This window comes from Drosophila navojoa, chromosome X (assembly GCF_054131105.1).
Source record: "Drosophila navojoa isolate 15081-1374.11 chromosome X, UAZ_NAV_1.0, whole genome shotgun sequence".
Classification (NCBI taxonomy): Eukaryota; Metazoa; Arthropoda; class Insecta; order Diptera; family Drosophilidae; genus Drosophila; species Drosophila navojoa.
In genome coordinates, this window is record NC_142895.1 from 11,903,167 (window position 1) to 11,927,750 (window position 24,584).

General features: G+C 40.3%; 1 protein-coding gene and 1 long non-coding RNA gene across 2 annotated transcripts; one reads left to right on the forward strand and one right to left on the reverse strand.

Annotated features, from left to right (window-relative positions):
* Positions 1-2,688: 2,688 nt before the first annotated feature.
* LOC115565104 (uncharacterized) lies at positions 2,689-18,132 on the reverse strand. The gene is made up of 2 exons (XM_089264973.1): positions 16,494-18,132; positions 2,689-6,099 (listed from the first exon to the last, which is right to left on the reverse strand). The coding sequence occupies exons 1-2, from the start codon at positions 16,925-16,927 to the stop codon at positions 5,124-5,126; spliced, it is 1,410 nt and encodes a 469-aa protein (XP_089121099.1). The 5' UTR covers positions 16,928-18,132; the 3' UTR covers positions 2,689-5,123.
* LOC115564366 (uncharacterized) lies at positions 7,971-13,204 on the forward strand. Its single transcript, XR_016197556.1, has 4 exons — positions 7,971-8,406; positions 11,292-11,907; positions 12,289-12,666; positions 12,973-13,204. It is a non-coding gene; the product is annotated as an uncharacterized LOC115564366 (long non-coding RNA).
* Positions 18,133-24,584: the final 6,452 nt, after the last annotated feature.

Below are 24,584 nucleotides of genomic sequence, written 5' to 3' on the forward strand. Positions count from 1 at the left end.
TTCATTTTGGTTTGTTGTTGTTTTTGTTCATTATTCTCCTTTTGTTTGCGGTCTATATATTTCATTAAAAAGCACTTATGTATTCTTAAATATCGATCGTTATGTATGTGTGTGTATGTATGTATATACACAAATATATATATGTGTGTGTATGTATGTATATATGACTATGCAAGCGAATATTTAATACAAATAATATTATTTTCAGAATTAACAATGAATAAAAAATTTGAAAACTTTTCTTCAATTGCGCCTTTCTTTGAATTGATCGTTTAGCGTTTATCGATTGGCATTGATCGATAGGTCGTTCTTTTTATATCTTATCTCTTTCGATCATTGTACGTTTCTACTTCATATACATACATAACTCAAGTAACTCTACGCGGAGAATAGGTCAAAAAACTGGTCCATAGATTAAGAGGTATTATTTATAGTATATATGTATATGTATGTGTGTGTGTGTGTGTAAACTATATATATAAAAATATGAAAAAAAAAAAAGGAAAACAAATCAGGAAGAATCTTTTGTGGAAGTTTATCACTTTTCCTTAATGAAGCTGTTCATGATATTGGTAGACCTGCCTTAGCTAAAGCTCGAGCCCGAAACCAGATGCATTTAGAGAGTGCTGCACTTATGGATACCCTGTAGTCGAATTTGTACTATTGCAAATGGTAATGAAAGTGAAAGTGGGAGAAAGAGACAGAGGCAGTAGATAATGAGACCAGAGAGATAGGGATAGATGTTTAATAACAACAGATAAATCAATCCAAGCATAAACCTCAGCCTCAACCTTTGCATAGGCTCTGTCCCAAAAACTGAAAACAAGATTTATTTATATTTTTGTTTTCTTTGTTTATTTTGCTCGTAATTTTGGTTGGTAATGGGTTCAAGCTCATCGAGTCGTTGAACGCCTGCGCCATTGGCCACAAATCAGCGATACGCCAAGCCCATGAACCCTCCCTATACGGCAGCTATTCACCAAATAATTTAGTTGAGCTCTGAATTTTCAAATTTGTCATTCAAAATAGCGAAATGCAGTCAACGGAACAGTTACTCTACCTCTGACTCTCTCTCTCGCCCTCTTCCTCTACATCTATCTCCCTCTCTGTCTCGCTCGCTCGGTCGCTTGGCAGATCTATTTGTTTATAGCCATTTTGTTGTCGTTGTCTTTGGTGACCCCCAAATTGTGGCATGACCCTGAGCTGGGTCGCAGCAAAAGTTCAGCTAAGCAAATCGCCCAAAATAAAATCAAATAAAATAAAAGCAAAACAAAATAACCAAAAACTAAGAGTTTATATATCTTAACCAATTTGGATGATCTCATGGTGTAGTGTAGCTGGCGCACAAGGTTGCCCGAGGCCGAGCGCTGCTGCCGCGTGCACCTATGGAGTTGGTTAGGCTCTGAAAATATCTACATACATATTTATGTATCTAGTTGGAAAATTTCCACTGAAAAAAGATTAAAGCTGAGCTGGAAAGATATATCGATAGATCGATTGGAATATATCGCATTTAGATGCTTATATAGCCGTAGTTCATGAACAAATCAGAGAATTAAATAATACCAGCTTAATTGTAGTCCAGCTCTATGCATAATCGATTAATCGATAACGAATTTGGCATTATAGATTGACTAAGCTAAGCGTCAAACTAGACTGCTTAATAGCATTTGCATAGGGTATGCATATTTATCGACAATCGATAGCTGAAAGCATAAACATTTACGAAAAATCGATAACCGATTGCTTGATAACTGCTTCTACAATTCAGAAGACCAAATTAATCGAAATATATGGAGCAATAGGCATTATGTTCATAGTTTGCTTAAGAATGTCATTTATATTGGACCTTGTAGCGATATCTTCCACATAGAAATTGCAATCAAATCGATTAATCGATTGCAAACAGCACTTCTAACTATAAATCGTCTACTGTTTCCGACTCGAGCTGTGAAGCAACAAGATTTCTTGAAAACGAATATAAACAAAAGAAAAATGCAAATAAAAACAAATTCGTTTTCTATGTATGTAATTATATATACATATATACATATGATATATATGTATATATATATATTGATATATAATTTATTTTTATATCATACGAAATATTAACTAAAATGGAAATAATACATATAGAGTCTTACGTACGTCTAAAATTTGTCTAGTTAAACTCAAAAAAAAAAAAGATAATAATAATAATAATAATAATGGTAATAGTAATAGTATTTAATAATACAATTAAGAAATAAACAGTTTTCCATACAAACTTAAGCTTATTTGTTTTTGTGTATGTCAGATTTTAACAATATGGGGGAGGGGGTTTACTTAGGACTAAACGGTTGCATTTCCGTCATTCCAAATTTTTTTTCGTTTTTTTTTTTGTTTTTTTTTTTTTTTGGCAATTAAAACAATACTAGAAAATAATGTGAATAAATCGTAGATAATGCATTCATATATATATATATATTTTATATATATATTTATACATATATACAATATTATAGATGTATATAACTAGGTCTAGCAAATGGGCTGCTGGAGTTGCCGCCGCATTCTTTGGAACGAGGCGCCGCCAAAGTAATTAAACAACATAATTCATTACATTTTAATATTAACTTGGTAATTGCAACAATTTTTGTTGTTAATTCTTGTTTTTCAATATATTATTTTTTTTTTGTTTGTTTGTTTGTTTTTGTTTTCTTTTTTGGCGCTGCAACAAAATATAAAAGAGAAACGAAAGCTTACGTTGTACGAGAGAAAATGCGTAATAAAATCAATGAAAGCTGCGAGCGAAAGTTGCAAAATGCAAGAGCTTAAGAGAGAGCATAAGACGCTCGCTCGCTCGCTCTCTCTCTTAAGCTGGCGCTCAGCCAAGTGCTGAGCCGCTCACAAAGGCAACTCTTCGAAAACGCAACACTAATACTAAATGCTCTCTTCCTTAATATTCATAATTATATGCTAGTACATATGCATATGTATATGTCGCTCTCTCTCTCTCTCTCTCTTTATTAGTATATATATGGATCATGTTTTGTGTGTGTTTGTAATTTTCTTTTTTTGTTTTTCATTCTTATTTTCGATTAACTCTTAAGCAAAAAACTTAAATTTCTATCACAGCCATTTTTATTTTTCGAAGAAAAAAATTGATTCTTTTTGTTGTTATATTTTTGTTTGTTTGTTGTTTTGTTTTTGCCCAATTGCTGTTTAAAAAATGTTACAATACTTATACTTTTTCTTGCTTGTTTTGAATGCACTTTTGTTGGTTTGTTTGTTTTTGTTGCTTTGTTGCGTCAATATTTGAATAAAAAAATTCTAATTGCACTTTTTTGTGTATATATTTTTGTTTTTAAATTGCTATTTAATAATCCAAGTTTCAACTTTTCTTTTGTCTGTTGTGCACTGAGTTTTTGCTTTTTGCTTTCGCTTTTTGCTTTTGTTTTTTGCTTTTTGCTTTTCTTTTGTTGTTGCTCTCGTTTGAACACAAGGAAATGTGGCGAAAACTATTCAAGAAATATGCCAAAAATGGTGTAAATGAAAAGAAAAGGTAAATGAAACCGTTATCTATGCTAACCTCGCGCCGCGCCACTCAAACAGTGTGACCAACTTTCAGTTTATTTATAAACTATATTTTTTTTATTATTTTATTTTAATCACTGGCTATTTGGAATTTTGGTTTAGTTTGAGTTTAGTTGCAAACATAATTTGGAGATTTTTTGTTGACTTTTGTTTATGTTTTTTTGAATACCTTGTGGTGGGCGGGCGGTCATATTAGACTGTAGCAAAAATTTCGTTTCTTTTTTAGTTTTTTCATTCTCTTTGTTTCGCTCTTCTATTTCATTTACTGTGACTAGGCGAACGGAATTTATATATTATTTGATTTGTTTTCAACTATTTGTTTTTTTTTTTTTTTTTTGGTTTTTAAACAAAGCGCGTTAAAAAAAAACTATGAAAATTGTGGCCTGGGTAAAGCGGCAGGAACTAGTTCTGTTCTTTTTGTTTTTTTTTTTAATGAAACTGAATTGGGATTTTGTGCCTTTTTTGGAACCATTTGGGCGGAACTTGCAATTCATGTAGGATTTGATTTAAGGCTCAGGCGAGTATTATTGGCATTATTAATATTATTATTGTTTTTTGTTTTTTTGTTTTTTTCTTTCAGATTTTCTTTTCTGGAATGTGAACTGAGCCTTTGCATCGCATCGTAATGCTCAAGTAATTTTTGTTTTCTTTTTTTAGCCCTTTTTTTTAGGAGCTGGCACAATTGTACTTAAGGAATTTGTTGTAGTTCTTACTTCATTTAATAGCATGCTTAAAAAGAAAAATACAATTTAAAAAAATAACTGACGCCTTACCCTAGCCTAGAGTTTTTCATCACTCTATCTCTCTCTCTCTCTCTTTCTCTCTCCCTCGCCCTACTGTCTTCATTTATATATGTATGTGTGTATATCACTCAGCTACTTGAAAATTTGATATACAAATTAATTTTTTGTTTTGTTTTTTTTTTTTTTGTATTTTTTCTTTTTTGTTGTTTTTTTTGTTTGTTGTTTTTTGTTTTTTGCTTTTCTGACTACAAATTCTTTGATTTTGTTATGTGTTTCCACACAAAATGTTATTGAAACAAAAGTTTTGTACAAATTGCGAGACAACTATTTGTGTTTTTTTTCCATATTCGTTCTTCATCATCTTCTTTGCATTGTTGTTGTTCTTGTTCTTGTAGGCCAAGTCGTAATTGCAACACCGACTTGCCGCTGCCCGAAACGAAACGCAAAACTAAGCAAAAACCTAAAATTCAGTTATCCATTACAATCTATGCGAACATTTTCTTCTTGTTCTTCTTCTTCTTTTTCTTCATCTTCATTCTTCTCTTCTGGTTGTCGCTGTCTATCGCTGCCTAACAGTAAATTGGGGCTTAGTTGTTAGCTTAGTAGCTAATTGCTTAGATCTTAGCTTATAACTAATTCTAAATATTAAGCCTAAAAAAAACTCTTTGCTCTTTGTCTTGTCTAATTGTAAAAATGTTTCATTTTTGTTGTTTTTGTTTTTGTTTTTGTTTTTGCTGCTGCATTTGCTTTTGTTGTTGTTTTTGTTGGTTGGGGTTTATCCAGCATCCCTTACTGATACTTTCATGTCTCCAGCGAGGTGACAACCAGATTATGAAAGACGCTCGCCGATTCGCTCATCATGGCCGCCTGGCCGCACGAGTCGCTGCCGCTGCTCGGCTGTGTGGGCGTGCCCAGACGCAGTGCGTCCATGATGACCTCGAAGTCCTTTTGATTCTGATTCATATCGAAGTTGACCAGCTCAATGTGATCAGCCGGACCACAAACACCACCGCCAACGCCAACGCCAACGCCACTGGCACTGACCCCACCACAGCCGACACAGCTGCTGGTGGTCAGCTTGACGCGCTTATGGCTGTTGCTGCCGGAGATGCCAATTTGATCGCTGTTGCTGCCGACGCCGGCGCCGGCGCCGAGCCCCACAACATCCAACGGGCAGTCCTCGATGGCCGAGATGAGCCGCTGCGGCGGTATATAGAACTGAGAGAGCGCCTCGCGCACCAGCCGATCGCTCTCGTCCTCGCTGTTGCTGCGCATGCGCTTCCTCGATGCCGACAGCGCTGCCCGCTCCAACTGCTCGGCGCCCTGGGTTATCTCTGGATCTATGAGTGGCATTGGTGCATTGATCGCGCTCAGCTCACGGTCGAGTATCTCCAGATCGTTAACCAGATTGCTGTTCGATAGATGGCGCTTGCGTGCGGCTGCAGCAGCAGCGGCCATAATCGAGGACGATGAGGAGGAGGAGGAGACGGAAGCAGAGGCGGAGGCGGAGGCAGAGGCAGAGGTGGAATTGGAAGAGGACATTGTGTTGCTGTTAGCGGCTGGGGGCGTGGCACCGTGACGCAGCAACTGCGACGATTGATGATTCTCAATGGAGCAAATGGTGCGTGCGCCGTTAGCATCACCGTAAGGCTTATTGTTGTTGTTGTTGTTGTTTGTGATGCTGTTGTTGTTGTTGTTGTTCATTGGCTTGGCATCGTCCATGTTGGGCTGGAAGAGGTTCTCACGCGCCAATTCCGTGCTGCTGTTGTTATCGGTTCTATAAGTCAGAAAGAGACAGAGAGAGAAAGTGGTAAGGGAAAGTTAGTAGTTTTTATTTTTGTTTTTGTTTTTTTTTTGTGAAAAGACATTGGCAAAACGGTATAAAAGGTAAATACAAGAAAAACCTGTGCGACAATCAGACGGACACAAACGCGCATTCATGTGTGTGTGTGTGCGTATTTAGTCAACGATAACAAGCATCGATAACTTCAATGGCCAATAGTTTGTATCACTATATGCATATAAACAATTTATCGATCAATTTATATTGTTTATGATACAATCATAAATTTGATGTTAACGATTATGATTATGCAGCAAACGGCAACAGTTACCGTTATTTATCAACAATCACTTATCTATGGCACCCCACCCAGTTATTTATGTATGACACAGCATTTAGCACGCTTTCGCAAATGTTATCGATAACTTGTGATGCAAACACTTGCTGTGCTGTTATCATATCAAATGACTCATCATTAGTTAATTTCAAAAGCTCTCGCAACGCCCAAAAATTAAGTAAGAAAAAAGAACCCCAATGTCCGCATATTCTACACACCTCCGCCGTCGTCATCGCCATAAACTGTCCCCAGTCCCGGCCATAGTTTCCCCCCCCCCCCCCCCCCCCCCCCCCCATTCCCATACCCCACAACTGGAATCGAGGCAAAAGTGTCAGCGTGTATTATCGATGTCAGCTTTGCAGGCCAGTATGCTGGTCCGTGGGTCGCACATTAATTAACTGGGCCAACTGTGCGCCGCTTGGAGCCAGTTAAAACGGGCTAACGCAAACGCAAAAGCTGCCGGCTGGCGGCTGGCGGGCAACGGCCGGTGGCGAAGTAAATTTCAGCTAATTTCTCTTTCAATAAAAGCAAGCGACAGACTGACTGAACGACCGACACGCCCCTCTGCGCTGCCCCACACCACTAATATAGCCCCCACCTAGCGTAGCGCAGTTTTAGCCAATATGCCAAAGCGTTTGAAAGAAGCAACAATAACAGCTACAACAAATACAAATGTGAATTAAGGCAGCAGCAAAGGTAGAAGAAGACAAAGCCATCAAATAACGAAGAAGACGAAGAAGCAGCGGCAGAAGAGTAACAGAGCAACAGCGACGCATTAAAATGCGCAGCTGAGCATGTCAATGCTCACTATTAAAGCAGAAAAGAGCAACAAATACAAATACAGAAACAAAAACAAACGCACACACACACTCGCACACACACACGCACTCAATAACGGACAAGAATGGCATGGGCAAGGTGCAAGGCAGAGAAAGAGAGCGAGAGGGTGAGCGGGCGAGCAGGCGAGTGTGTGAGCGCGGGTAGGCGCAGAGGTGCAGGCGCGCGCGAAAAAAATGAAAGCGAAAGTATGTAGGAATCCGTATGAAGACAAAGTGTGCTACGCAAAAATACCCTGTAAACTAAGTGCATGAGGCATATGCATACATAAAAATGTACATATAGAGATTATATTTATATAAAATAAAATATTCATGTATGTATGTATATACAGTATAAGCTCAGCAGTTTTTGGAGTACTTTGCAAATCTTATTCATTTATTTTTACCCGACTCTACAGGGTATGCTTGACATACAGCTGAATTCATAAAAACATTTGTACGACTGGCCATAAATTGTTGACCAACACAACTTAGTGATAACCTCAACATAAACATCTGAATTAATAGCAATATACATACATATGTTAATGTTAATATTCGTTTAGACAAATATAGTTTTTCTGTAAGAGATATTATGCTCAGTTGCAATACTATTTTTATGACGTATAAACATGTTTGAATGTGTGTGTGTGTATCCATATACATTCGTATAGCTATCCAACTATAACTCACTTTATTCCAATAACAATCCACCTCGTTGTTACACACATTTCCAAATCAATTTTTCAAGGGTATTAAAACAACACAAAACGACACAGAAAATATACAACGAAACGTTAAAGAAGCAGCGTTAACAAATCGCTCGCTCCAGAGCTTTATAGAAACCAAAACCAGAAAGCGTACAACAACAGAAGCAGCAGCAGCACGAACAACAACAATAACGGCGCAACGTAACACAGAGAGTCAAAGAGAGCGTGGGGTTAGGAAGTACAGCAGTTGAAAACAACAACAACAACAACAACAAAGAGTAAAGTATATTAGTTTAGTTGTTGTTGCTATTATTGCCTGTTGAATGTGTTGTGCGCGCAGCACCGTTAACTTGAAATGTTGCTTGGGCCAAGAAGCGAAGATAGAGGACGGAGGCCACGAAATGGGAGCAACGACAGCGAAGCAGCAGGCAAAAGGGTAAGCAGCAAAAAGCAGCGGCTCACTGACCAAAAAAAAAATAAATAAATAACTTGCCAAAAGCAGAGCGAAGAGCACAGCGGAGGGTCGCAGCCAAAGCATGTTAAATGCAACGGCAACGGCAATGGCAGCAACAGCGACTGCAGCGCTAGCGCCAGTGCCAGCGCCAGCGCCAGCATTCATTGCACAAGTGACCCCAAAATAAAAGTTGCCAACAGCATAAAGTTGGCGGGGGGGCGCGCGCGACGTATTATGCTGTCATGCTCAAGTGCTTTATCCATCATATTACATAAAATATTCATCTGCAAGAGAGTGAAGGAGAGTGGGAGAGAGCGTGCGAAGAGTGGGAGAGGGCGTTCGAAACTGAGAGAGCCCATACCCACGGTCGCAATGGTTTCCAGCCGCCAGCCGCCAGCCGCCAACTTCCCAAAAGAAGCTTTAAAATCTTTTGAATAAATCAAAGCAATCCAAATTGCACTTGCGAGCGGATCGTTCGGACGGACAAAGCTTTTGCTTTGCTTTTCACTTCAGTGTGACGACATCAAAGCGCTTCACTTGGAGCTTACACTCGATTGCGCTTTCGAGTTCTTCTCTGACAGCAATTAATAGTAATAAAGCTTTTGTCAATGTTTTTGGGATGCCATCGCGTTGACATTGAGTAGCTACAAAAGAAGCAACGGTCACAGTGAGAGTGAGAGGGAGGGAGCGAGCGCACGCTGTGTCTGTGTGCGTGTGTTTGTGTGTACTCAAGTACGCGCACGTGTATATGTGTGCCTGTGTGCGTTTGCATGGCATGCGACCGATAAGCAAACGGTATTGTCCACTCTGCTTCAATAGCAAACTGACTTGACGAAGCAACGTAGACAGGGCAAGAAAGAGAGAGAGAGGGGACAACTGAAGCTTTGCTTACTACTTGTTAGCTTCTTTTTTTTTTTTTTTGTCTTATCTGTGTTTTCGTTTTGCGCACGTTTTCTCGATGGGCTCTGGCGAAATATGCTGCTGTCTCTTGTGTATTATTGTACGTTTGTTGTGGTGGGGGAAGGGAGACAATGCTATGTATACACACACACATATATATACACATGCATACATACACGCAAACAATTCATAGGAAAATTGGGGCATATTATTAAGCGCTTCACCTGCGTGGCATGGCGTGTGCCTGTTTTCCCCTCCCTTTGCCCCCGCTCCCCTTTCCCATAATCATAATATTGTGCGTTCTGCTGTTTTGATTATCATTTCGAGTTCAAGGCTATTAACTTGTGTATTTACAAATTATCCATCATTTGCCTTGGCTTGCCATTGATGTGATCCTTATACAAAAAAAAGGTTCTAGTCGTTGATTGTTCGCGACTAGCAGATACCCCATCGATGATTTAAAGAAAAAGCTTTTTCTTTATAGGAAAATACTGCATGTACATATACACACACACATACGTGCATGTATGTATGTACATATGTATGTAGACATCTCCATCTCTGCCTGGGCCTGCCTGTTCATACACACACACGCATAGATATATACATACATACATATGGTACACACACTTGTACAACTTAATTATACACATTTCTTTTTTTGCTGTTGTCCATTTTTAATGAGTACAGGGTATATGCATTGCACAAGTGGAGCACAAGCGACGGCAGGCAACGCAGTCTAAAAATGTTAAATAAAAAATGTCACACAATCGAACGACAAGTGCAAAAAAGCAAGAAAAAAACACACACACATACACACAAAATAAGAGAAAAAGGGGGGGAACAAGCACAGCGCGGAGTGTCGCGTCTGCAACGTAGAAATGGAAGCGAAGGCAAATGACGTTATAACGGTCGAGGGAGGCGGGTAGGGCGATCAACGTAAAGTCACAAATGTAGGACGACGACGCGCATTCGTTGGTGCGCTGCAGGGGTCGGCATCGAGCCGCAGGAGACGGCGTACGTCACAGACAACTTCATTTGAAGCGGAGGCCGCCGAGGCGAGAACAGAGGGAGAACACCCCACACCCAATCCAATACAAGCTTAGCCCAAGCAACCTACCTAACCCAGAGTCGTAATCATACAACACACACACACACAAACACACGTACATACATATCTACCATACGAAGTATTTCCCCTCCACCACACCGCCGCACACCACTTTACTGTTTGTTGCTCCGTTTCGCTTCGTGTGATATGCTGGCCATGCAAATTGAATTTAAAGTGATTTTAAAGAGCGAATTCGCTGCGGTTGCCCCTTTAGCTTGAGTAGATTTTGCTGCTCTAGTCTCTCACACTCCCTCTCTCGCTCTCACTGATTTTTTTTTTCGCTTATCATCCATTAGTTGTGTGTATGTGTGCATATGTGTGTGTGTCTGTGGGCAACATTGATGATGATAAGCAATTACAAATAGCAACAACTATGCGAAAATGCAAAACACGCGCGTGTCGTCAGCTAAAAACAAATACTTAAGAATGTTCACAAGAATTTATTTATACACAGAGATTGAATTGTGGATAATCGCTCGGTCATATATGCAGATCCATACATATCTGTGTGTATGTGTATGTATGTATGTAGATAAGCTTATGATTGAACAAAGCTTAACACTGCTAATCCGTGAGGAGTGAGTTCTCAGAAGTCCAGAAGTCAGAGATGTTTGCTGTACATACATATCTACATATTGTATATAAATTTGTGTGAATCTATGCATACGTGCATATACATACATATATGTATATGTATCTGTGTACGTATATACATATGTATATGCACATGTATGTATGGATGCATATGCATATGTATATTTATCACTCACTCACAAATAAAAAATAAATAAATTAAAACTCACCCTCTTCCCACATTCCGCCCATCAATTTTAATTGTATAATCTAATTGTTCTAGAATCTAGATGCTTTAAATGCGCGCCCAGACAAATGCAAATGCAAATGCAAATGGCACACGCCCTACGCCTCCGCATCTGTTTGATTCCTAAGTGTGTGAGTGAGTGAGTGTATGAGTGAGTGTTTGTAAAGTAGGCAATCGCAGCTTGTGGTGCAATCGTTACCGAATAGATGAGATGCGCAACAAAAGCAACAGCAGCAACCGCCGCCGCAGCACCACCAGCACCACCAGCAGCACCAGCAGCGCGACAACGGACAGCGGCAATAGAAACAACAGACAATATAACAGAAAACTATAAAAACGTCGTCGCAGTCGCGAATTATTACGACGCCGCAAAATGGGGCGGTGGGTTACAAAATGTGTGCAAAGAGCAAAGCGAAACACACACACACACAAACGAACAAACCGAACGAACGAACCGAACGCATAGGCGAGGGAGCACGAGCAAGTTCCTCTTTAGCACGTCTCGGCCGCTCGCCCAGCCCGACGGCTTGTGTTCGCTCTCTTTCTTTCTTTCTCTATCTAGCTGCCTCGCTGGGTGCATTTGCCTGCTTTTTGTGTGCTTGTAGCAAGGCGCAAGCTAGCAAAGGGGGTGTGTTTAGCAGCCTCAGATGCGGTAAGCAATTGAATAAGCATTTGGTGTTTTGTTCAATACCTTTGAATAACAACAACAACAACAACAACAAATAATAATGACAATAAATCGCGATTCGTTAACTATTCGTAACCGATAACATGCTGGGCTATCTCTTTATGTGAAGAACATTACACACACACACATATACACAAGTACATCAATAAGCATATTAAGTATATAGAACATATGCAGACAACCAATCAGCCAAGCAGGCATATAACACAGACACACTGTACATACATACACACATTTTGTCATTTTCTTTTATAAATTTCTCCAACATGCATTAAACGATTATTTTCTTCTCTCTCTTTTAATTAAATTATCGATTGCTGCTGCTACTGCAAGGCAACTTCAAAGTAATAAGCGCATAGGCATATGCTTGTATGTGTGCATGTGTATGTAACATGCATACTTACAATTGTTTGTATGTATGTATGTATGTACATATGCAAGCGTCTCACTGGAGAAAACATGTCAAACAAAGCAAAACGAAGCAAAAACGGAAACGCAGCACACGAAACGGCAGCAGCAGAGCCAACAATGACGTCGAAGTTAACGTCAACGTCAACGTCGCGTCGCGCCAGCAGCAGCGACAGCGACCAACTCTATGCCAAGCAGAAGCGAATTTAAAAGCCAAAAGGAAAAAACTGAGATTGCGATGAATTAAGTTTTTGGCTGCGCGCAAAAATAAACAAAAACAACAAAGAAGAGCTTCAAATGTGTGTGTGTGTGTGTGTGTGTGTGTGTGTTGTGTGTGTGTTGTGTGTGTGTGTGTGTGTGTTGTGTGTGTGTGTGTGTGTGTTGTATGTGTGTGTTGTGTATGCATGTGTGTGTTGTGTATGCATGTGTGTGTTGTGTATGCATGTGTGTGTTGTGTATGCATGTGTGTGTTGTGTATGCATGTGTGTGTTGTGTATGCATGTGTGTGTTGTGTATGCATGTGTGTGTTGTGTATGCATGTGTGTGTTGTGTATGCATGTGTGTGCGTGTACATGTGTGTGTAGTAACGGCATTTCATTTGTTTTCTCTCCTTGCAGCAAGCGCGCGCTGAAGCAAGTGAAACAAAGAGGAAGCACAACAACTACATACAGCGAAAAGAAAGCCAAGGCGGCGCTATGTCCATCTAGCCACTAGAGATGATGATAGATGACAGTTATCGGTCGGGGTGCCATCTAGCTATCCAAAAGGGAGGGGCGAAAATTGAAGTTGCTACGCTTCAAGCTTGACACGCGCATACGTAGGCAAAACAAAATCCAAAAGGCAATAACAAAAACTACAACGTAACAATGAAGCGCCAATGGCAAAGTCAGTGAAATAAATGTACAACTTCATACGACTCCACTACTCTCTGCAAAAGCAAAACAAAAGAAATATACAAAAATGTACAACAACAACAATAGCTACACTGTTATACAGTATAATGGCAGAGCCCACACTGGGCCAACACCAGTGATGGCAGCCAATGATCCCCACTAAGTAAATAAACATCAATCCAGCTGCATGACATTATGCTAGCTAATAATATAAACATTGAATTTTTATACATTTTAATATATCTTATACATTGTATGTGTATATGTATATGTATGTATGTATGTATTTACATGTGTGTATAATGGGCATGTTCGAATTCCGAAATATCGATAGGCTGTTACACATATGTACACAGTGCAGCATACACAGCTAAATATATGTACATATGTATGTGTGTGCATGCATAGCAACCACTTCAGGCATGCCGTCTATTCCTGCAGGGCACGCAGCCGAAGCCTTGAGAGAGCGGAGAATGGAGAGCGCAGAGCGCCAAAGAGCGTAAAAATTGCATACGAAAAGAAAGGCAGCAGCAGCAGCAGCGGCAGTGGGCAGCGACAGCAATAGCTGTTAATGATCACCAATGCATACATACATACATACATATGCAATCACCAATTGTGCTCAATAATTGAAACGTATTTCAAGATCAGCTCGTCTTTAGCTACGAAATTCTTTCGTAATATTGTATTTTGTGAGTGTTAAAAAAGTTTTAATAACTCTTTGGACTCTGCATGGCTAAAAATAATTATACGCACACACACATACACATTAACATACTAATGTCGCTTCTCGTTTGTGTGTGTGTGTTTGCAAAGTCTGAAGGTTTTGGTTGCGTTTTGTGCTGTTGATGTTGGCATGCGCTGGCTTTGGCTTGTGGTATTGTGTGCATGTATGTGTGTATGTATATATATATATGTATATGGCGACTCTAGAGGTGCACTAACAACAACAACAACAGCAACGTTGCTTGCTATCATCGCAGTCGCTACTCTCAGTTGCTGCTGCTGTTGCTGTTATGGTTGCTTTTTGTTGCAAGTGGAACGTGATTATTTCAACGAGCGCAACGTTTTTTAGCACACACACAGACACGGTGTGTATGTGTATAGCTATATGTGTGTGTATTTCTACAGCTTGCTTTGATTTCTTTTGGTTTTTTGTTGCTGCTGCTGCTGCTGCTGCTGCTCGCGCTATCTGCGAAGGTTGTTTCCCGCTGTATTTGGGTGCGCGCGTGTTGTTTTTATTTTTGCTTTTGTTTTTGTTTTTGTTGTGTTTTAAGCGTTTTTCTTTTCTTATGTCTTTTCTGTTCCTGTCTTTATGGTTTTTTGGTTTTTATTCTTTTGTTGTTACGCTGATTGACATCAATAACTGCCGATTATTGACTATCATGCATATGCGATAATTATGATTAACGATTAACGATATATTTATGCCAAATTGTTATCGCATTTGAAATGCATATACGTATGTACATATGCATAACTATTCAAACTACCTAAAGTAGAGTTTACTATCAAAGTGCATAGAATATGTCGATGCATGTATGTGTGTGTGTACGTATGCCATACATCAATGTATGTATGTATTTATGCTATTCGAGCATACTACACTAGAATATACTCTTATTGTTGCTGTTATTGCCTCTCATCTTTACTCGCTGCTGCTGCATACACACGCCCTTCTTTACAAAGCCAGACAAACGGACAGGCAGTCAGACAAACAGTCAGACGATTTTAGTTGGCTCGCCTTCTGCTGCTGCTGCTGCTGCTGGCTGTGTTTTCTCTCTCCTTCTCCCTCTACATAAATCTCTCTCGCTCACTCTTTTCTAGTTGCTGCCTCCTCTGCGCGCTGCCGTTTTTCGTTTCGTTTTGTATTTTGTGTCGTTTCTGTTTGAACTGTTTGCCGTTGTTGTTGTTGTTGTTGTTATTGTTTAATGTCTCTTGAGTATCTGCTTTGGTTTGCTTTGCTGTGCTTCGTTTTGCTTTGCGCTTGGCCTGAATGCAACAGAAAATAAATAAATAAAAGAAATACTGTGCACGTTCGCTATAATGAACTAATTGTAGTCAAGTTGGTTTTTCCCCCATTCGCCTTCCGCCTCTGCCCCAACATCCCCTTCTACTCGCACACAATCGCTTTCACAAAAAAAAATTAATAATAATGAAACATAGAAAACATAGAAATTCCGTCTGTCCGCATATTTATCGTTCATTTTAACGACAGCCCACTGTACGCTTATTGTGTGGCCTGCAGCTGTAGTTGTAAGCCTGCAGGAAGCGACAGCGGCGACTAGTTGCGGTTGGCACTGACCACAGCCTAAAGACGGAAATATCCTTGCGAACGCGCGTCAAGTTACACAGCAAATAAAACTGAACGAAAGACAGAGCGTTGCCATGCAGGCCAATAAAAAAAAATAATAAAAAACACCAACCAGCGACAGAGAAGCTGCATTAAACCCAAACAACATTTCCAATGATCACTTGAGGCAGATTATAACAACAAACAGAGGCAGAAATAGAAATAGAACTAGAGGCATACATACATACATATATGTACATATGTATATGCATGCACATTCTGAAAGTGTTATATTTGTTTGTTGTTATACATATGTATGTATATTTAGCACACTTCCACTATTTTGAGTAATCGCCTTATGTCTTACGCTCGTTCATCGCCGCCGTCGCCCGCGCTATTTCTCGCTAGATACGCACTTTGGCCTTTCGCTAATTGCGAAGGTTGCCACACGCTCACGCACAAGCTTGAAAGGGCAATCGAGCGAACGAACACGCGTGGGCAACATCGCGAGCCAGCGTTGCCAATTGAGTTTTTTTTTATTTTAAAATTTAAATGTGTATATGCATATGTATATACATATACATATATATGAATATATATTAAATATTTAATTCATATTCATAAATTAACATATACATATTTTCAATTAATTTGCAGCTCAAATTGGATTTAAGTCAACTTTAGTTAATTTTCTTAGACTAAAAGAGTATTGCTAAGTCGCCATGTTTTAATTGCTTTTCAAGCAACTTTATCTAGTTTTAGAGTTTTTTTTTGTCTCTTTTTTGTTTTTGGCAAAAGCTGGCACCACTGGCTGCCTCTTACAATTTATAATCAGACACACATAAATGCACACACACACACACTCACACACATACATACATATGCAGTTATACATGTGCATGCATGCATGCATGTGTCTGTGCACAGTTGTATTTCTATCTCGTTCGTTTACTCACTTTGGCAAATTCTGCAGGTAACGCATTTGCTTCTCACGTCTCAGCTCATCGGTAAGTCGGCAATAGGTGTTATTGATGCAGACGCTGCGGCGCAGATTCGCTTCAGAGTCCTTGATACGTTCTAGCTTGTGGGCGCACAGTTGCAGGATGCGTTTACGTTCCTCACGCTGACGCAGCTTCGGCGAGATCATTGGCACGCGCGAACGATGATGGTGATAACCAATGGGGGGTGAGCAGCGTGGCGGTCCGAACATGTCCGAATCATCATCACTGCCGCTGCCATTGCCGCCGCTGCCGCCGCCGCAGCCGTTGCCATTCGCTGCATTTGTATTGGTTGGCAAGGTCATTGTGCGATGTGTCTGTGTCTGTAACTCCGACTGTGACTGTATGTGTGTGTGCGTGAGCGACTGCAAGTGTGTGCGTATGAATCGCATTCAAAGCTTCGCTTGCGGACTGTTTAAGTCTCTCTCTTCTTTGAACTATTTGCTGCTGCTTCTTCTTCTTCTTATTTTTCTTTTTCTTGTTTCTTCCCACTGCACACAGAAGGTAAACCGCAAGTGTTTATTTAAGTAATAAATTATATTGAGAAAAACAAAATAATTTTTTTTTTTTTTGTAATTTTTTGTTGTATGTGCTTTGCTGTAGTGTGAAATGTACACAAGCTGCTTCGAATTGTTGACTTTCGATAGGAAGCAGTCTAATTCGTTTTTGTTTTTTATTTTTCCTTTGCAAATTACAACACGCTCATGTATAGGGGAGTGTGCGTGTGTGTATGCTGCTGCTGGCGTCGCTGCTGCTGCGCTGGTGCTGCGTGAGATTTCACTTTGCTTTTGCTGTTTGTTTTGTTTGTATGCGTGCGTGTGTGGCCCGTTATGTCTCGTTAACTTTGCATTAATTCGCACGCTTCGTCTTTTTGTTGTATTGGCTTATGCTTTTGTTTTTGCATTTGTTTTACTTCTGGTATAAAAATTCAAAATAATCCAGGACTTTTGAATTTATTCGAGCGCACAAAACTCAACAAAAATAATTCAAAAAAATTTTCAAAAAAAAAAAAAAAAATCAAACAACTGTGTTATTCTATTATTAACTGTTCAATTAGGCACTCAGTGTTGACAATTACAATTCAAGTTTGGCAGCCTTTTATTAATTTTTTCTTTTTATTATTTATGTTAAGTAATTTGTTATTGTTTGTATTTGGATTCTTTTTCTTTGAACACGCGGCTTCCTTAGGCGGTGGGCAGTGCAAGTGCAGTTTGGAGGGCTGAATGGGGGTCGCGGTTTAAACAGGAGCGACGCACACAAAGTCAAAAGAGATTGAGAGAGAGAGAGGCACAAGTCTTTGACTAATTGTTTGATTTGTTGTTTTTATTAAGTGGTTTTGTTGCTTTATTATTATTATTATTTATTAACTATTCTCCTTTTTTTTGTGAAAATTATAGGCGCCTGTTGAGGTTGCGTGAATTAGTAAAAGACAGAGAGTGTGAGAAAGAGAGCGCGCGGAACGTGTAAGTTGGGGAGCGCGTGGTTTTTGTTGTTGCGTTACTTGTGTTACTAGGCCGAACTTTGCCGCTGCCGCTTGCACGTCCGCACAGTTCTCGCGTTCGATGTGAACTGAAAATTGAATGAATGAAGCGCACGGGCTTTGGCTGGCTGGCTGGCATCAGCACCGACAGCGACAGCAGCAGCGGCAGTGGCAGAGGCAGCGGCTGTTTTATTTGCCTGCCAGCGGCGACGTCGTCGTTGGCAGCGCGCACAGATGTTCAAGCTACTTCGGCTCGGTCTCTGGCGGCATCGCAGCCGCACGTACAAACGGAAGTAGCAGCCAGCAGAAACGTCGGCTAACCTAAGCTGAGCCGAGCAGAGTTGAGCAGAGCAGAAGCGCCAGCCTAAGAGCGTAAAGAGAGCGTTGTTATAAAATATAAAGAGCGCAGTGCATGGCGTACGTGCGTGCTGTCTTCTATAAATGTATGAGTGTGTGTTTGTGTGTATGTGTTGGCACGAGAGTCGATGTGATATGCAAGATTTTGGCATTGGGTGTGTGTATGTGTGTGGGGCATTTTCTTAGCGTGTTTTGTTGTTTGTCTGCTGGTTGCCGCTGCCGCTGCCGCTGTCTCTGCTGCCATTTGTAACGGAAGCGAAACGCAAACACACGCGTCGCTAGCTCCAACAGCAAAACAAAGGGCAGCAGGTGGGGGCGGACAGTTGGCGAAAAATTTGAGAGCCTCTTATGTTGTCTTTTGTCGCCTGTCGCTCCGGCGGCTTGGCACGCGCTTCGGCAGACGCTGCGGCCAATGAGCATAAATTTTATAGTTTCCTTTTTGCATACACATACATACATACATACATACATACACATGATATACCCACATACACGCACACCCATAGATGCTTGCATTATTTCTTCTCTTCGGTTTTGCTGTATGTTTTTGTTATTATGTAAAAAGTGACTGGCCTTAAGCGATAGACGCCACAGACCGTTAGCGGCAGCATTTATTAAGTTGCCAGTCAGGCGCATGACAAATGTCGCGGCGACTCTATCAATATACATAATTGGTTCTTGGTTTTGTTTTTTTGGCAAATGCAAAAGCATATGGACTGTTCCCAATATGCAAATTGCATGTGAATGTGTGTGCGCGAGTGTGTAAAAAACTTAAGGTCACTTTTAGCACTCTCTTAACTTATGCCTATGCCTGTGTGTTTGTGTGCTTAACCCGCGTAATCTCTTACAAACACACACACACATATGTACGTATGTACTTGAAGAGAACGTCATGATCATTATGATTATAAAAACAGTTTTTGTTGTTGATATTTTCTTGTTATTAATTGCCGCTGCGTTGGCTTCTAATTCCTTGAAACAATTTTGCTCTTTGCTTGAGCTTCCAAAGAAAGCAAAGAAAATACAAAAAAGCACAAAATGGAATTCAGTGATAAACAATGCAAAATACAATTTTCTTGTTAAGCGCCATGACTCAAAATGTTTTTAACAGTGAATAGAGTGGGCAGCCAAATATTAAAGAAGGAACACAACAGCACAGAGAAATAACTGTATCCTAAAAAACACAAATTATAGCCGCGGTCAGTTTATACAAATGCGTGTATGAATGTATGTACATACATACACACATATGTATGTACTTAACCTAGAAGATTTTCCTTTGGCGCGCATAGAATACATACATCCATATATGTACATATAAGAAGCAAAACAGCAACAAAAACTGTGAACTAACCTCATTTCGTTTTTATTATGATGAGGAACTGCGGCAAAAGCGAAAGAGAGAAAGAGATGTACGGCAATTGTTTTTGTTGTTTTTTTCCTCGACCTTGCAGGCGTATGTACTTATTATCTACATACATACATAAATATGTATGTATAACTCAAACTTTTACTTGCTATGCACAAATACATACACACATGCAAACGCATACACATGCATACGCACTGATGAATAACTGTTTATTTGCAAAAGTAATCATCATTGGAGTGCTACAAATGAACTTATTCGCTTGTAGTTCAATGTCAAATACAGCTACACACAAGCACACACATACATGCATTTATACGTACATATGTATGTATAAACGTGCCCATGTGCATATCCTTTAGCATTGCATTGACCTTTCATGGCCTTCGCTTCTTTCCCTGGCCCCTGTGCTCGTCTCACACTAGCTATCTCGCTCGCACCGATATTTTGTTTCGATTTCGCCGTGCTGCAGCGAACGGCATTCTGTAAAGATAAATTCAAATTACGTAATTAAGCAGGCCTAACAATTAAATATTTATTGCTTTCAATTTGCTGCACGATAAGCCCAAAAGTACAAAACAAAAATCGTAACGCGCGTTCACACACAAACACACAGATGTGGCTGACGCACGCCGAGTTACCAGCAGCAGAAGCAGCGACTGCGACTGCGACGCTTGCTGCGACAGCGACAGCGTAAGCAACTACCTGCGGCCACTGAGCAAAAAGAAATCAACGCGCTTAATTTCAAGATGGTGTTTCAATTTTTAAAATATACGTTTTTACATTTATTTCTTTACTTTTCTGTTATTAATGTTGCTGTATAGGTTCTTAGGATAGGGTGGAGGCATGGCTGAACAACAAAAGCGAACACACAAAAATAAGAAAAGGTGCCGAAACGAAAACGAAAACTGCCCACTGCCAAAGCAGAAGCAGAAGCAAAAAAAGCATGAGCAGCAACAACAACAGCAATGGCGTCGTCAACGTCAACGCATATGCAGCAGCCGACGCTGTCGCGACGTCTGCATTTCTCACACAATTCGCCAAAGTCGCGTTAAAGCCAAACAAAAGCACAAATCCCAAAAGGCAGACGCGCCGCCCCCATGAACTAGTAGGAACTGTTTCCCATACATATGTATGTATGTACATATATACCTAGTATATAAATACAGGCAGACACAGCTGTATCTAAGCTAAAGCTACAGCAACAATTTAATTATCAATAACATATTTAAGTTTCGTTTGCCTCTAACGCCCCGCCATTGCCGCTGGCTAACTGTGTCTGTTTTGTGTTTTCTTTTTTTTGCGCTTGTGTGAGTGTGCTTTTTTTTTTTTTTTTTTTTTGCGCGCACGCTCTCTTTTGCTGCTTGTTGTATACTCGTACACTCTTTGCATTTGCCAAAGCAGACACAGAGCAACGCAGACACAGTGGCCACGCTTATCACAACGTAAATGAATGCTAATGATGCTTTTAGTATTTAGCATATGTAAAAGTTTAATTAGTATTATTATATATACTAGTATTTATTACTATTCTATTATTAGCAGCCATATTTCAACTATTGATTTGGTAACCCGATATTCTCTTATCCCAAATTTATAAACACAACAACAATCACATGCGTTCTTGCCTTACTACCTAAATGGTGTGTCTGTTGAATCATTAACATTCCATACAAACAGTCCCACTGTGCGCCGTGTGAATGAACGTATAAAAAGTGAGAGCGCGTCGCCGTCGCGCTCATAAACGAAAATCAATGACTCCCAATGCGCGCCGTCGACGACTGTTGAGCGTCGTTTGCCCCGTCGCTGCATTCCCCTCTGCTCCATACGAAAGCAAACCATACCACACAGCGCACATTGGCTAGCTCTATTGTTTGTTGTTGCGGTGGCTTCTTCCTTCGTTCATTTGTTCTTGTTCTTGTTCTTGATATTGCTGTTGCCGTTGCCGTTGTCGTTGGCGGCCAAAGCAGCGCAGTGATAAATGCGTCAGCGTCAGCAGTTTTGGCTACGGCATATGAGTGTGTGTATATGGGTGATAGTGTGCGTGTCCTGTCTTGTTGTTTTTTATGCATTAAAAATGACTCGTGTTTGGAGCATTGTTGAATTGAGTCTAAGTATTTAAAGTTGATGCTGATGCTATTGCATACACACATATACAGCCACACAAAAACACAGCCATACACACACACATACATATGTACATACATACAGAGAACAGGCCAGTTTTCGTTATTGTTGTTGCTGTTGCCATTTTACAACGTCTGCGGGCGCTGCTGCCGTTGGCGTAGACGCTGCCAGCGTTGCCGTAGCTGTCGGTGCTTTTAACTGTGTGCCCTTCACAAAAAGTGGTTGTTGTTGTTGTTTTTGATGTTTCTGTTTGTATGTTTACCTATATTAAATGTACATAAATACATACTAGCATGCAAGTTTGTGTGTGTGTATGTATGTGTATGTACGTTTGTGTGCAGTGTTTGCATTTACGTACATATATTATACATAAATTTGGCCATGTTTGCAATACACAGAATCTATTGCAAAGCCAAAAGGCACAGGCAAAAAGGGTAACGTAACTGTAATGCGACCAACGGAACGGCTGGCGAAAGCATATTCCCAAGTTCCCTCTCTGTCTCGCTCTTTGGTGGTCTGCTTCTCTGTCGGTTGCTGCCTGTCGCTCTCTTCGCTCTTTGTGTTTATGCTTTCAACATTGATACGTGCCACTTTTCGCCGCCATCAGAGAGATACACAGACACACACATACAGATATACACGCATATACATACATATGTATGTATGTAAGCCAGCAGCAGTAGCAACAGCAACGGCAGCAGAGGGACACGGACAGCTGGCTAAGTTTGTAATTAATTGCGGCCTTGCCACACACCGACCAACCAAACAACCAACCGACCGACTGACCGCCCGCCCACCCCCAACGTTGGCTGTCTAATGTTGCTGCTGCGCTGTTGCTGCTGCGACGTGAGAAAGCTGTAGATGAAACGCTTCGCTTGTCCGCCTCGTTGCCGCTGTTGCTGTTATGTTGCTTTTTTTTTTCTTTTCGCTCTTTGTACGCTTAAAGACCCTGCACAGGGCAAACGCTGTTTTGGGCAGAGAAAGCGCGCTAGTTACAGTTGCAATCCAAAGCTTTGACTTCACAACTAAGCCCACCAAACTCCACCCCAACCCAACCCAGTCCACCGCACACACTCTTTATGTCACTAATTGAGCAAACAACTGCTCAAGAGCGCACTTCGCCGCAAAGAGCGTAGGGTTCGCCGTGATCAGCGGCTAATTGCTTGTTTGAACCAGACTCACGCCAGAGTTAAACCGCAACTAAATAATAATACTCAAAATGTATATGTATGTATGTATGTATATACACACATATATACATACATGTATGTATACAGACGCAAAGCTTTTCACTCTTTGACTGTGTCGCCTGTTCGAGTCCAACTTGACGAAATCCTTTAAAATTTAGCAAAGTCTTTTAGGCTCATTTTGAGTGCCGCCCGCACATTGCCTTTGCTACACCTTTATCTTCTCTTTCCTTTGCACTCACCCCAAATAAAAGTAAAAAAAAAAAAAAACATGCGCTGCTGCTGGTGCATATGCTTCAGCTGTGGTCTGCCTGCCAGCATGTATGTATGTATGCATGTATTTATGTGCCTGTGCGTATATGTGTATGCGTGTGTGTGCGCCTGTTTATGCCTGTACGCCTGGCTTCGGCTGCCGACAGTGGCTGCTGCTGCTGCTGTTTGCTCTGGTACTCACCTCTCACTCAACTTATCGCATAATCGCGACGCATTGTCAAGACTGAGACGGGCTCTGTGTGTGTATGTATTTATTACATGCATGTATGTATGTATAATTGCTTTGTATTGGGTTTGTTGTTTCTACTGCATCAGCAATGCAGTCTTTGCTTTACGTATACATACATATCTATGTATATATGTACATTTGTATGCACATGTATAAACATACTGTATGTACAATACATATGTACATACATATGTACATACACATATTTTTTTAGTTATTCTTCTGCTTTGACACGTTTTCGATTATGATTTGTTTTGCATTAGCAACAAATTAACGTAAGCACAGCGCCATTGCAGTACGTGCAAGATTCACGCTACGCTACTCCATATGTATGTATGTATGTATGTACGTAAGAAAATTGAAAACAAAAATTGTTTCAAGGCATAACAAGATTTCGTAATCTTAATAAGCAGATGTCATCGCTTTTGTATGCATTTAAGCGCCATGTACATACATACGCTATGTACGTATGTATGTTTATATGTACATACATACATATATATGTATATATGTGTATGTCAATTTTACATATGTACATACATACATACTTAACTCTTTTTCCTCAAGTGATTTGTGCACGTAATTAGGTACATTCATATACACATGTATGTGAACATATGTATGTATGTATGTATATTTCTGTGCTTGTACTCCATCCCATAATATTTCATTTCACTTCGCATTTGGTCATTACCAAATCCACTTGTATTTTGCTGCTCCAATTGATTTCCAAGTTTGTTTGGCGACAATTCGGAATCATTCCGGCACCACACACACACACACACACACACACACGCACGCGCGAGCATTTGTATGTATAGTTGTGTGTGTACACATGTCGAAATGATTTTCATTTTCATTTATTGTGTTATTGCTTTTACTGCTGTTGCCGTTTGTCGTTTGCCGTTGTCGCTGCTGCCGTCACCGTCACCGACATCGTCTTCGTCTCTGTCGCCGCTGACGTCGCTGCCACGCTGACTTCGCGGTCGCTTCTGTTATTGTAATTTGTGTTTGCCGTTTGCGTAGT